General features: G+C 45.9%; 1 protein-coding gene across 1 annotated transcript in view; it reads left to right on the forward strand.

The window, feature by feature from the left end:
* Positions 1–4,338, forward strand: part of LOC139023640 (oxygen-regulated protein 1-like) — a 46,934-nt gene extending 42,596 nt beyond the window's left edge. The window contains exons 12-13 of the mRNA XM_070437156.1: positions 3,055–3,133; positions 4,153–4,338. Coding sequence (XP_070293257.1) covers positions 3,055–3,133; positions 4,153–4,338 — 265 coding nt within the window. The remainder of the gene's footprint in view (positions 1–3,054; positions 3,134–4,152) is intronic.
* Positions 4,339–14,472: the final 10,134 nt, after the last annotated feature.

Below are 14,472 nucleotides of genomic sequence, written 5' to 3' on the forward strand. Positions count from 1 at the left end.
TGGTTTATCCCTCCTACTCTTATGACTGTCTCTGTTCTGAGTTTATCCCCGACGCTTTCTTCCTGTCCTTGTTCTGCTGTGGTTTCCTCCTCTTTGACTGTCCTGTTCTGCTGTTGTTTTATCCCTCCGCCTCTACTATCATTTTGTCTCCTGTTCTGATGTTTTTTTTTCATCCTCATCTCGTATGACGTCTCTGTTCTGACATGTGGTCTTATCCTCCAATCTCTTATGACTGTCTCTGTTCTGACTGTGTTTTATCCCCAGCTCTTAATGACTGTCCCTCTGTTTTGATGTGTTTATCCCTCCCTCCTTATTATTGTCTCTGTTCTGATGTGTTTTTAACATCCTCCTCCATCCTTTGACTGTCTTCCTGTTCTGGTGTTTTACCCACTCTTCTCTATGACTGTCTGTTCTGATGTGTTTTTATCCATCCAGCTCTCTGACCTGTCTCTGTTCTGCATGTGTTTCTCCCTCCCACTCTCGTATGACTGTCTCTGTTTGATGTGCTTTATCCTCCTCAGCTCTTTACTGTCCTCTGTTCTGATGTGTTTCCCTCCCGCTCTCTGACTGTCTCTGTTCTGATGTGTTTTCTCCTCGCTCTTACTCACTGTCTCTGTTCTGCTGTGTTTTATCTCACTCTCGTGCCTGTTCTGTTCTTGCATGTGTTTTTCCTCCATCTCTTATGGACGTCCTGTTCTTGTTTTTTCCCTCCCCGCTCTTCATGATGTCTTGTCTGTGTGTTTGTCCCTCCGCTCTTTACGTCTCTGTTCTGATGTGTTTTATCTACTCCATCTCCTTATGACTGTCTCTGTGCCTTGAGTGTTTTCTAACCCACCCTATCTCGCGCGAGCTCATCATGTGACACTCAGTCTCAGGTTCTGCGTAGACTAGTGTTCTCTTCTTATCTGTTACCTCCTTTGCCACTGTCTCTTTCTGATGTGTTTTTACCTCCACGCTCTTACGTCTGTCTGATGTGTCTTTCTCCTCTCCATCCTTATACTGTTTCTGTTTCTGAGTGTTTTTCTCCCCCTCGCTTCCATCTTTATGACTGTCTGTCTCTGCTTGTCTTTATCCCTCCTGCCTTAGCTTTCCACTTGTGGGTGATGTGTTTTACTCCCATTGTACAATCTTCCAGTTATGACGATCCTAGCTGTCTCACTGAGTGTTTTCTCCTTTACAGCTACTATTGTACTTACTAGGTCTGTTTGTGTGGTTTTGTCCCCTCTCTTCTGACTGTCTCTGTTCTGCATTGTGTGTCTTCTAATCTCCCTGGGCCGCTCTCGTTCTGATGTCTCTGTTCTGACTGTGTTACTTATTTCCTACGCGTCAACCAGGCTCACTGTTCTCTGTTCTAGTCTGTTACTCTCCTTCTGCATGTGTTCCTCCTCCGCTCTTTGCACTGCCTCTGTTCTGCTGTGTTTTATCCCTCCCGCTCTATACGCTCATTCTCAGTTCTTGGGACGGTGCACTCCGTGCTGACTGATTCAGTCGGAGATCATGAGGATCTCGTGTTTTCTTTACTCCTTGTATCCTACCTTCTGCCTGTCTCTGTCGATTGTTTAGTCCCTCCGACATCATCTTTCTCAGACTGGGGTCTCTTAATTGCAGGTATACTAGCCTCTCTTATCCATGTTTCCCTTCTCCTGTTCTGTTCGCATGTGTCTTACTCCTCCCTTTCTGCACCTGCTCTGTTCTCACTGTGTCTTATCCCTCCCGCTTATGCTGTCTCGTTTTGCGTGTTTCTCCCCTCCATCTCTTAATTGCCTGTCACACTCTGATTTCTGGGGAGTTGTCTTGTCCACCATCTCCAGCGCATCTACTCGACAGTGCGGCTCTTGTATTCTGCTTTAGACCCTTGTTGCTCATCACATTGGTGTCCTCCTCTCCTGTCTATACTGCCTCTAGTCTACTGAGTCTCCTGCATTTATCGTGTTGTTATTACCCCTCATCTCTTACTGCCCTGCCTCTCAGTTCCTGTGTGTCATTTTGAGGCTTGTCCATCAACATTCTTCAGTAACCTAGTCTTCATGCTTTTTATCTCTGTTGGTTTCATCCCCTCCTTCTTATGCTGTCTCTGTTTGTCGTGTTTTCATCCTCCCTCATCCTTCTGCTGTCTTGTTCTGCGTGTTTTTTATCCCTCCTCTCGTCTGACTGTCTCTGTCTGCTTGTTTTTTTTCCTCCTCTCGTAATGACTGTCTCTGTTCTGTGTGTTTTCTCGCCCCCCTCATCTCTTATGACTGTCTCTGTCTGATGTGTTTTATCCTCCACTCTTCTGACTGTCTCTGTTTCTGAAATGTGTTTTATTCCCTGCCATTCATTGGTGATCCGCGTTACAAGTACTCAGGAAGACCGTCTTCTTTGTTCAGCACAGTTTATGCCCTTTATCCTCTCCTTATGACTGTCTCTGTTTGATTTTTTATCCCTCCAGCTCTTTGCTGTCTCTGTTCTGATTGTTTTATCCCTATCTCTTATGACTGTCTCTGTTCTGTGTGTTTATCCTCCTCGTCTTCATGACTGTGCTCAATGTTGACAGTTTTGTGTGTCCTGCACTTAACATCACACGTCGATATATCAGCCGTCCTCTCCGTTCTTGATATATTCTGTGTTACCTTTGTCCCCCTCCAGCTCTTCTGTGTCTCTGTTCTGAGTCGTTTTCAATCCGCAAATCGGCGTTCTGCATACACACTGTTTCACTAGGAACAGTACCTTATCTCGCTTACCTTTGACCCAGTGCCCCAGCTTCTGAGCTCCTTTGGGAATTCACTTACATGGTATCGGAGGCAGCCTGTGCCTAGCGATTTTGAAGGCACTTTCGGGCAAAGTAAGTGCTCGTTAAACTGTCTAACTGCCTGCACCGCGGCGTCCACTTGGCCTGTATACCACCAAGGAAACAGTCCTCCTTAATCTCTCCGCCCGTACTACTCGCCTGCGCTCTGAGACCTCCACAGCTTCAGTACCCATTGGGTTGGTGCCCGGGCCGCCTGTATACTAGTGTTCCCCAACCGTGGAGAACACACCTTAATCTGTAATTATTCCATCCTCGTGCACTCTTAGCTGCACACTCATTGGGCTGTACATCAGGAAGAGTCTCTTATCTGTTACCCCGCCCATTGGGCCCGACAGGATACAGCTGGTAAGTGAGTCTCTGCCATTCTTTATTGGCTGCGGTTCACCCTCCGGACTGCCTGGGGCCAGTACCACTCCGGCCTTGCTCTGCGGAATGGGCACTTCCATATTCCACAGGTTAGTCTTGCCCCACCCACATTGGGCTGTGGCATGCAGGAAGAGTGCTCTCCTGAGTCTGTACTACCCTCTATATCTCCGGTATGGCTTATGAGTACGACCAGTGGTGCGGACCTGAGTACATTTCAGGTATGAAGGGCTCTTATCTGTTACCTCTAACTGCCTCCTGTCCCGTATTGGCTTAACAGGCAGGCAAGAGCGTCTCTTACTGTTAACGGGCCCTGCTCTGGGACGAGCCCTCGCCTAATACATGTCGGGCTGGCGACACTCAGGGAAGCGAGATCTTCCTTATCCCTGTTACCCTCTCCTTCTTCTCTCTTGCCTCTCGTTCTCTCCTCTGCCTCACCTCATTGCGCGTGCACTGACACTCTCCACGAACAGCCCTCTTCCTTATTCTCTGTCTACCTCTCTCCCTTCTCCTCCGCTGCGGCTCCCCCTCATTTCCCTGAGTCTGTCTACATCAGGAACATCCTCCTACCGTTCTCTGTCCATCATCACTGTTACTACTTCTTAACTTTTCCCTCTCTCTCTCTCTCTCTCCGCTCATGTCTTCCTACCTGGGCACTGATACATCAGGAACAGTCTCGCTTATTGTTACCTCTCTCTCTCTCTCTCCCTCTCTTCCTTCTCTTTCCTTTCTTTCTTTCTTCGCTCATCATTCTTGGGCTGTACGTGATACTTTATATATATTTAGTCCCCGTAACCATGGGAAGATATCTTAACAATAACTTTCATCTCTACTTTCTTCCTTCCGCTCTTTGAGTCTGGACCTCATGTTGCCATTGCTTCTGTTTTACAGCCATCTTGGCCTTATATTTTCTGGTTCAGTTTGTGGACACAGCAGCTCTAACACTATATACACTACGACTGTAGCTGAACTTGTCTAAACTTTCTTTGCATGTGCCTTAGCTTCTCTCACTGTCGCTGATCAAAGTCATCCCAACCTCTTGTAAAGATTCCCCTTGCAAACCCCTCCGCGCTGCTAGGAATGATTATGTCTATACTCATACGTACAAGAGCTTGCCCCACTTTGTCAGACGCAAAACGATTGAAATGACACAGTTTGACCCAGCACGGGTTGCGGGAGTCATCTGAGAGTATCGCGAGCGTGGTGGTGCTCAGGGAGCATAAACACATATGCGAGGGTACAGGAGGACGTAACATATTTGCGGACGGAGAAGGTGGGAAGCGTTGCGATCTGGGGTTTCCTTTATCATGCAGTTGAACTGGGGTATGACCCCTGGGATGACCCCCTGGAAGAGATGGTATCACTATGCGTGGTCTGAAATAAGAATACATTCAAAACTAGGATTGAGGACTTGAATGCAAAATAGAATATGTGTGAGGTTGAACAAGATAATAGTAATTATTGTATACAAGAAAGTGCAAATAAATACAAGTTTAAAAACTCAGTGGGAATATCGTTGGACACAACACCTGTCTTTCTATATTTCAGATAAATTACATCATGTCACATGATCGAGCAACTTATGACAATACATCAGAACATCTATGAATGCATATGTAGCGCTTATGTCACAATGGATAATGCATGGTCCTGACTTTCAAATACCCAGTCCTTCTTCTGGAGTTCTGTCCAATTGGAATGTCTATTAGGTCTATTATCCATTTTTGACTCGTCCAACCTTGGAAAATGCCATAGGTCTGATTCAGTATCCTGCATTTGGAGTTCTCGTCCAATGGAATGCATGGTCTGATCAGTACCACCTCGTCCAATGGAAATACTGGTCCTGATTCAGTACCAATTTTTGGTCGTCGCCTAGACTAGGAATGCATGGTCTGAATTCTAAAGTTACTGGTTTATGTATCAGTTACCAATGGACATGCAGGGTCAGCAGTACTCGTTCTTGGTGTAGGTGGCCTCGTCTCCAATGGAATGCCATGGTCTCTGATTAGCTACATCCTTATCGTCTAAAATGGAAGCGATTTAAGTCGAGTGTAAGTACCGGATTACTCGGCTACGTTCTCAATTACATTCACTCATCAATCATAGTGTTTATTTTTATAGACATGCGCCTTTCGTAACATTGCAGACTATATATCTCGCAGTGCTGTACAGAAACCAGCTAAAACCTCTCAATCCAGCAAGCAATGCAGGTGTGAAGAAGGTGTGGGGGGGCGGTGGCTAGGAAAACTCCCTAGAAAGTCGCTGTTTTTCTCGGAACTGAGGAAGCAATTGAATCCTAGAGGAGGAACGCTTGAGGGTGGCCAGTCTCTTCCGTTTGTTGTGTATTTGTGGTTTATGGCTTTCTGTGGTTTTGGATGTATGCGGCTTGCAGCTGAGATCCGGTGTGTGGAGATTATGATTACCTCAGACTATTGGTTGTCCTAATGAGTATGTTAAAATGTTCATGTTATAAGGGTTTTTTATTGACCAAGTCACATCATTGTGTAGCGGCTAATTATAAGTTGGTTTTGTGTATAATCATGGAATAGGCGTGGCGATTTTCCAGTTGTGACTTTTCAAGCCGTACTTATGTTCAAATGTTGTGTATATTGCTTTGTGTTCTTGGAATTTGTTTGTGATGTGTTGGTGTTTGGGAGATAAGTAATGCAGGGTGCTCTGTGGACAATTTGGGGTTCGGGTGCCGACGTGCGTTTGGTTCATTAGCGTTGGACGGTCTTGTAGGCGCTGTGGAGCGTGGCGTGGAGTCACAGTGGGCTTGTCTGATGATGGTGTCTGTCCAGGGGACGTGGGGAGGAATTGATGGGTGGTGGGTCAGGAATGTATTCTGGTTGGGTGGTTTGGCATATTTGCTGGTCCTGGAGGTGGACTGGGGAGCCATATGGTCTGTCATTTTGTTGGGCTTTATTATGGTTCTGGCCCGTAACTTTAGTTTGTTCGGCTGTGTCTAAGTCTGTTTATGTCCTAATTTTTGTTGGTTTTTCAGCTTTGTTTCACCGGCTCAGGTCTCCGAGAATGTGGAGCGAAAGAAGAGAGAATGTGGTTGATCTGAGAGGTAACTTTGTGTGTCTTATTGTACGCCAGAAGAGTGTGCAGATGGATGTCTGTTGTGCGAAAATAGGGTGGATTCATTTTTTTATGTGTTTTGGATTGTGTGTGTGTGGTGTTGGTGGTGTGTTGGTGTGTGTGTGTGTGTGTGTGTTGTGTGTTGTGTGTGGTGTGTTTGGTGTGTTGTTGTGTTGGTGTAAGATGTGTGTGTGACACATGGTCAATAATAATCAGGAATAAATGTCAGTTGGTCTCATAGCGATCATTAAGAGTTGAAAACAGCAGGTCTGGGACAGTAGGGGTTCCATAACCGCAGGCAGAACAGTTGAAACTGGAATAGCAGCAGGCAGCGGACTGGGGACAGCAAGGAGTCATCATGCCCGGTTTGCCGTGACGTATGGTCCTAGGGCTCAGGTTCTCGAGAGAGAGAAAGAAAGAGAGAACGAGAAATTAGAGAGAGCATACTTAAATTCACACAGGACACTGGATAAGATAGGAGCAGTACTCCAGTATAACCAACTGACCCTAGCCCCTCGACACATAAACTACTGCAGCATAAATACTGGAGGCTGAGACAGGAGGGGTCAGGAGACACTGTGGCCCCATCAGAAGAAACCCCCGGACAGGGCCAAACAGGAAGGATATAAACCCCACCCACTTTGCCAAAGCACAGCCCCCACACCACTAGAGGGATATCTTCAACCACCAACTTACAATCTGAGACAAGGCCGAGTATAGCCACAAAGATCTCCACCACAGCACAAACCAAGGGGGGGCGCCAACCCAAGCAGAAGATCACGTCAGTATAACTCACCCACTCAAGTGACGCACCCCTCCCAGGGACGGCATGAAAGAGCACCAGTAAGCCAGTGACTCAGCCCCTGTAATAGGGTTAGAGGCAGAGAATCCCAGTGGAGAGAGGGGAACCGGCCAGGCAGAGACAGCAAGGGCGGTTCGTTGCTCCAGAGCCTTTCCGTCACCTTCACACTCCTGGGCCAGACTACACTCAATCATATGACCTACTGAAGAGATAAGTCTTCAGTAAAGACTTAAAGGTTGAGACCGAGTCTGCGTCTCTCACATGGGTAGGCAGACCGTTCCATATAAATGGAGATTCTATAGGAGAAAGCCCTGCCTCCCGCTGTTTGCTTAGAAATTCTAGGGACAATTAGGAGGCCTGCGTCTTGTGACCGTAGCGTACGTATAGGTATGTACGGCAGGACCAACTCGGAAAGATAGGTAGGAGCAAGCCCATGTAACGCTTTATAGGTTAACAGTAAAACCTTGAAATCAGCCCTTGCCTAAACAGGAAGCCAGTGTAGGGAAGCTAGCACTGGAGTAATATGATCAAATTTCTTGGTTCTAGTCAGGATTCTAGCAGCCGTATTTAGCACTAACTGAAGTTTATTTAGTGCTCTTATCCGGGTAGCCGGAAAGTAGAGCATTGCAGTAGTCTAACCTAGAAGTAACAAATGCATGGATTAATTTTTCTGCATCATTTTTGGAACAGAAAATTTCGGCTTTTTGCAATGTTACGTAGATGGAAAAAAGTGTCCTTGAAACAGTCTTGATATGTTCGTCAAAAGAGAGATCAGGGTCAAGAGTAACGCGAGGTCCTTCACAGTTTTATTTGAGACGACTTTACAACCATCAAGATTAATTGTCAGATTTAACAGAAGATCTCTTTGTTTCTTGGGACCTAGAACAAGCATCTCTTTTTTGTCCGAGTTTAAAAGTAGAACGTTTGCAGCCATCCACTTCCTTATGTCTGAAACACAGGCTTCTAGCGAGGTTAATTTTGGGGCTTACCATGTTTCATTGAAATGTACAGCTGTGGGTCATCCGCATAGCAGTGAAGTTAACATTATGGTTTTCGAATAACATCCCCAAGAGGTAAAATATTAGTGAAACAATAGTGGTCCTAAAACGGAACCTTGTGGAACACCGAAATGTACAGTTGATTTGTCAGAGGACAAACCATTCACAGAGACAAACTGATATCTTTCCGACAGGTAAGATCTAAACCAGGCCAGAACTTGTCCGTGTAGACCAATTTGGGTTTCCAGTCTCTCCAAAAGAATGTGGTGATCGTGGTGTCAAAGGCAGCAATAAGGTCTAGTAGCACGAGGCAGATGCAGAGCCTCGGTCTGACGCCATTAAAGGTCATTTACCACCTTCACAAGTGCAGTCTCAGTGCTATGATGGGTCTAAAACCAGACTGAAGCATTTCGTATACATTGTTTGTCTTCAGGAAATGCAGTGAGTTGCTGCGCAACAGCTTTTTCAATTTTTTTTGAGAGGAATGGAAGATTCGATATAGGCCGATAGTTTTTTATATTTTCCGGGTCAAGGTTTGGCTTTTTCAAGAGAGGCTTTATTATGCCACTTTTAGTGAGTTTGGTACACATCCGGTGATAGAGAGCCGTTTATTATCAACATAGGAGGCCAAGCACAGGAAGCAGCTCTTTCAGTAGTTTAGTAGGAATAGGATCCAGTATGCAGCTTGAAGGTTTAGAGGCCATGATTATTTTCATCATTGTGTCAAGAGATATAGTACTAAAACACTTAAGTGTCTCTCCTGATCCCAGCCCCTGGCAGAGCTGTGTCCAATGGAATGCATGGTCTGATTCAGTACCTCGTCCAATGGAATACATGGTCTGATTCAGTACCTCGTCCAATGGAATGCATGTCTGATTCAGTACCTCGTCCAATGGAATGCATGGTCTGATTCAGTACCCTCGTCCAATGAATGCATGGTCTGATTCAGTACCGTCGTCAATGGAATGCATGGTCTGATTCAGTACCTCGTCCAATGGAATGCATGGTCTGATTCAGTACCTCGTCCAATGGAATTCATGGTCTGATTCAGTACCTCGTCCAATGGAATTCATGGTCTGATTCAGTACCTCGTCCAATGGAATGCATGGTCTGATTTAGTACCTCGTCCAATGGAATTCATGGTCTGATTCAGTACCTCGTCCAATGGCATGCATGATCTGATTCAGTACCTCGTCCAATGGAATGCATGGTCTGATCAGTACCTGTCCAATGGAATACATGGTCTGATTCAGTAACCTCGTCCAATGGAATGCATGGTCTGATTCAGTACCTCGTCCAATGGAATGCATGTCTGATTCAGTACCTCGTCCAATGGAATGGATGGTCTGATTCAGTACCTCGTCCAATAGAATGGATGGTCGATTAGTCCTCGTCCAATGGAATGCATGGTCTGATTCAGTACCTCGCCAATGGAATGCATGGTCTGATTCAGTACCTCGTCCATTGGAATGCATGGTCTGATTTAGTACCTCGTCCAATGGAATGGATGGTCTGATTCAGTACCTCGTCCAATGGAATGGATGGTCTGATTCAGTACCTCGTCCAATGGAATGCATGGTCTAAATTATATATAAAAGCAAAGAGAGAAATATAATATATTTTGCTTATACATATGCCATGGAACGTTTCCTCAGAAGACATGATGGTAAGAGTAGGGGCCAGAGATAACAATAACAATTCTTCATTCACGCCTGATGGGTGGAGAGTTTTTAAATAGAACATCCACTGCATTCTGTCTGGAGAAGATGACCCCCCTACTTGAAGGTTATCTGCTGTATAAGAACAGAAGGTCATTGAGGAGTCTGGATGACCGGCCTCTGAGAATATTTGACTCTCATAGCCAACTCATAATCCCTCATAGTCCTCCCATAGTAGCTCACAGTCTTCTGATAGTCCCTCGTAGTCCTCTGATAGTCTCTCGTAGTCCTCTGATAGTCCTCCTAGTCCCGCATAGTCCTCTGATAGTCCCATATAGTCCCCTCTCATAGTCCTCTCATAGTCCTCTCATAGTCCTCATAGTCCCTCATAGTCCCTCATAGTCCTCTCATAGTCCTTATAGTCCTCAAGTCCTCTCATATTCCCTCATAGTCCCTCATAGTCCTCTCATAGTCCTCTCAAGTCTCTCATAGTCCCCTCATAGTCCTCTCATAGTCCCTCATAGTCCCCTCATAGTCCTCTCATAGTCCTCTCATAGTCCCCTCATAGTCCTTCTTATAGTCCCCTCATAGCCCTCCTCATAGTCCTCTCATAGTCCTCTTATAGTCCCCTCATAGTCCTCTCATAGTCCTCTCATAGTCCTCTCTCATAGTCCCCTCTCATATTCCCCTCTTAGCCCTCTCATAGCCCTCCTCATAGTCCTCTATAGTCCTCTCATAGTCCTCTCATAGTCCTCCCATAGTCCCTCATAGTCCCCTCATAGTCCCTCTCATAGCCTCATAGTCTAGTCCCTTCATAGTCCCTCTCATATTCCCCTCTTAGCCCTCTCATAGCCCTCTCATAGTCCTCTTATAGTCCTCTCATAGTCCCTCTCATAGTCCTCCCATAGTCCCCTCATAGTCCCCTCATAGTCCTCTCATAGCCACTCATAGTCCTCTCATAGTCCCTTCATAATCCCCTCATGGGGCGGCAGCGTAGCCTAGTGGTTAGAGGCAGGTAGCCTAGTGGTTAGAGCGTTGGACTAGTAACCYAAAGGTTACAAGATTGAATCTCTGAGCTGACAAGGTAAAAATCTGTCGTTCTGCCCCTGAACAAGGCAGTTAACCCACTGTTCCTAGGCCGTCATTGAAAATAAGAAATTGTTCTTAAATGACTTGCTGATTAAATAAAGGTAAAATAAAAAAAATAAAAAATAGTCCTCTCATATTCCATTTAGTCCCTCATAGTACGCTCATAATCCCTCATAGTCACGTGATAGTCCTCTCATATCACATGTCAGTGACAATCCAGTTCAATCCAACCCAGTTCAGTCTCCCACAGTACTCCTCAACTCTGGTCAGCCCATTAGATTAGGTGTGTGAATGTCTCAGGATCTTTCCAGAATAACTCCCATCCCTCCCAGCTATAGCTCCTCGTTAGCCCTGTTAGATTCCTTCTCCTCTCAGAGCAGCTTCTGTCTGTTAACTAGCTGTCCTAATCTGATTTGTTGCAGGAATGGAATGCTACATATCAACGTTTTAACAGAGACTAACGGAGATAGAAAACCACTTCTCAGAGAAAACACACTTTACCATCGTCATGCATTCTCAAACATTGTGTTGTCAGAGTAACTCAAGACAGCATTCGCCCACTAAGCTAAAGCTGAATATTTAGCTGGTGAAGCTAACACGAGTCTCCAGATCTTAGGCAGGGTAACTCAAGACAGCATTCGCCCACTAAGCTAAAGCTGAATATTTAGCTGGTGAAGCTAACACGAGTCTCCAGATCTTAGGCAGGGTAACTCAAGGTTGAAAAACCAAAACATTTGGAATCAACATGTCCCAATAACTCAGATGAAAGTTTATTGGTAACGTACACAGATGTTCAGATGCTATCGCAGGTGCAGCAAAATGCTTGTGTTTKTAGCTCCAACAGTGCAGTAATAATACCTAGCAATACAAAACAATACACACATAATCCAAAAAGAAAAGAAATGAAGAAACACGAGTCTGCAGTATAAATATACAGTAGCTCCAACAGCATTGGGACAAACTGTTTGTTGTATTGGCTCTGTGCTCCAGCACTTTGGATTTGAAATGATACAATGACTGAGTTTAAAGTGCAGACAGTCAGCTTTAATTTGAGGGTATTGTCATCCATAATGATGAGTGAATACATTTCTAGGGCCTTCCTCTGACAGCGCCTGATATGGAGGTCCTGGATGGCAGGAAGCTTGGCCCCAGTGATGTACTGGGCAGTATGCACTACCCTCTGTAGCATCTTGTGGTCGGAGGCCGAGCAGTTGCCATGCCAGGTGGTGATGCAACCAGTCAAGATGCTCTCAATGGTGCAGCTGTATAACTTTTGAGTACCCATGTCAAATCTTTTTAGTCTCCTGAGGGGGAATAGGCGTTGTCTTGCCCTCTTCACAACTGTCTGGGTTTGTTTGGACCATGATAGTTTGTTGGTGATGTGGTGACAATGACAATGAGGGCGTGCTTGGCCCACCTTTTCCTGTAGTCCCCGATCATCTCATTTGTCTTGATGAATTTGAAGGAGAGGTTGTTGTCATGGCACCACACTGCCAGCTCTCTGACGTCCTCCCTATAGGCTCCCTATAGGCTGTCTCATTGTTGTCAGTGATCAGGCCTACCACTGTTGTGTCSTCTGCAAACTTAATGATGGTGTTGGAGTCATCCTTGGCCACGCAGTCATGGATGAACTGGGAGTAAAGGAGGGGACTGAGCACGCACCACTGAGGGACCCCCGTGTTGACGTTCAGCGTGGCAGATGTGTTGTTACCTACCCTTACCACCTGGGGGCGGCCCGTCAGGAAGTCCAGGAACCAGTTGCAGAGGGAGGTGTTTAGTCCCAAGTTCCTTAGCTTAGTAATGCGCTTTGAGGGCACTATGGTATTGAACGCTGAGCTGGAGTCAATGAATAGCATTCTCACATAGGTGTTCCTTTTGTCCAGGTAGGAAAGGGCAGTGTGGAGTGCAGTAGAGATTGCGGAATCTGTGGATCTGTTGGGGCGGTATGCAAATTGGAATGGGTCTATGGTTTCTGGGATGATGGTGTTGATGTGAGCCATGACCAGCCTTTCAAAGCACTTCATGGCTCCACTTGTGAGTGCTATGGGTCGGTAGTCATTTAGGCAGGATACCTTGGTGTTTTTGGGCACAGGGACTATGGTGGTCTGCTTGAAACATGTAGGTATTACGGACTTGGTCAGGGACAGGTTGAAAATATCAGTGAAGACACTTGCCAGTTGGTCAGCGCACGCTCTGAGTATACATCCTGGTAATCCAATGTGGAACTGTTTGAAGGTCTTACTCAAATCGGCTATGGACAGCGTGATCACACAGTCATCCGGAACAACCGGTGCTCTCATACATACTTCAGTGTTATTTGCAACGAATCACGCATATAAGTTATTTATGCTCATCTGGTCGGCTTGTGTCACTGGGCTTCTCGCGGCTGGGCTTCCCTTGTAGTCCGCAATAGTTTGCAAGCCCTGCCACATCTGAAGAGTGGGAGTAGGATTCAATCTTAGTCCTGTATTGACGCTTTGCCGGGTCATCGGAGGGCGTAGAGGGATTTCTTATGGATTCTGGATTAGTGTCCCGCTCCTTGAAAGCGGCAGCGCTACCCTAGCTCAGTGCGGATGTTGCCTGTAATCCATGGCTTCTGGTTGGGGTATGTACGTACGGTCACTGTGGGGACGACATCATTGAGGCACTTATTGATGAAGCCGGTGACTGAGGTGGTGTACTCCTCGATGCCATGGGATGAATCKCGTAACATATTCCAGTCTGAGCAACAAAACAGTCCTGTAGCTTAGCATCCACGTCATCTGACCCCTTCCGTATTGAGCGAGTCACTGGTACTTCCTGCTTTAGTTTTTGCTTGTAAGCAGGAATCAGGAGGATATAATTATGGTCAGATTTGCCAAATGGAGGGCGAGGGAGATTTTTGTACTTGTCTCTGTGTGTGGAGTAAATGTGATCTTGAGTTTTTTCCCTCTGGTTGCACATTTAACATACTGGTAGACATGATATAAAATGGATTTAAGTTTCCCTGCATTAAAGTCCCCGGTCGCTAGGAGCACTGCCTCTGGATGAGCATTTTCTTGTTTGCTTATGGCCTTACAGCTCGTTGAGTGCAGTTTTAGTGCCAACATCTGTTTGTGGTGGTAGATAGAAAGCTACGAAAAATATAGATGAAAGGTCACTTGGTAAATAGTGTGGTCTACAGCTTATCATGAGATACTCTACCTCAGGCGAGCAAAACCTTGAGACTTCCTCAATAATATTAGATTTCGCGCACCAGCTGTTATTGACAAATAGACACAGACCACCACCGCTTGTCTTACCGGAGGCAGCTGTGTCGTCTTGCAGATGCACGGAACACCAAGCCAACTGTATGTTATCCATGTCGTCGTTCAGCCACAACTCCGTGAAACAAAATATATTACAGTTTTTAATGTCCGGTTGGTAGGATAGTCTCAAACGGAGCTAATCCTGTTTATTCTCCAATGATTGCACGTTGGCCAATGGAACGGATGGTACGTCATGCAAATGACGGGGATTTGGGCCTGGTCCGGTATCAGAAGTAAATCCTTTGTCCTCAGCGAACTTGATGATGGAGTTTGAACTGTGTGAGGCCACGCAGTTATGGTAAAACAGGGAATACAGGAGGGGACTGAGGACGCACCCGTGTTGGGCCCCCGTGTTGAGAATCAGTGTCGAAGAGGTAATGTTGACTACCTTCACCACCTGGGA

Source organism: Salvelinus sp. IW2-2015, linkage group LG34, assembly GCF_002910315.2.
Source record: "Salvelinus sp. IW2-2015 linkage group LG34, ASM291031v2, whole genome shotgun sequence".
In the NCBI taxonomy this organism is placed as follows: Eukaryota; Metazoa; Chordata; class Actinopteri; order Salmoniformes; family Salmonidae; genus Salvelinus; species Salvelinus sp. IW2-2015.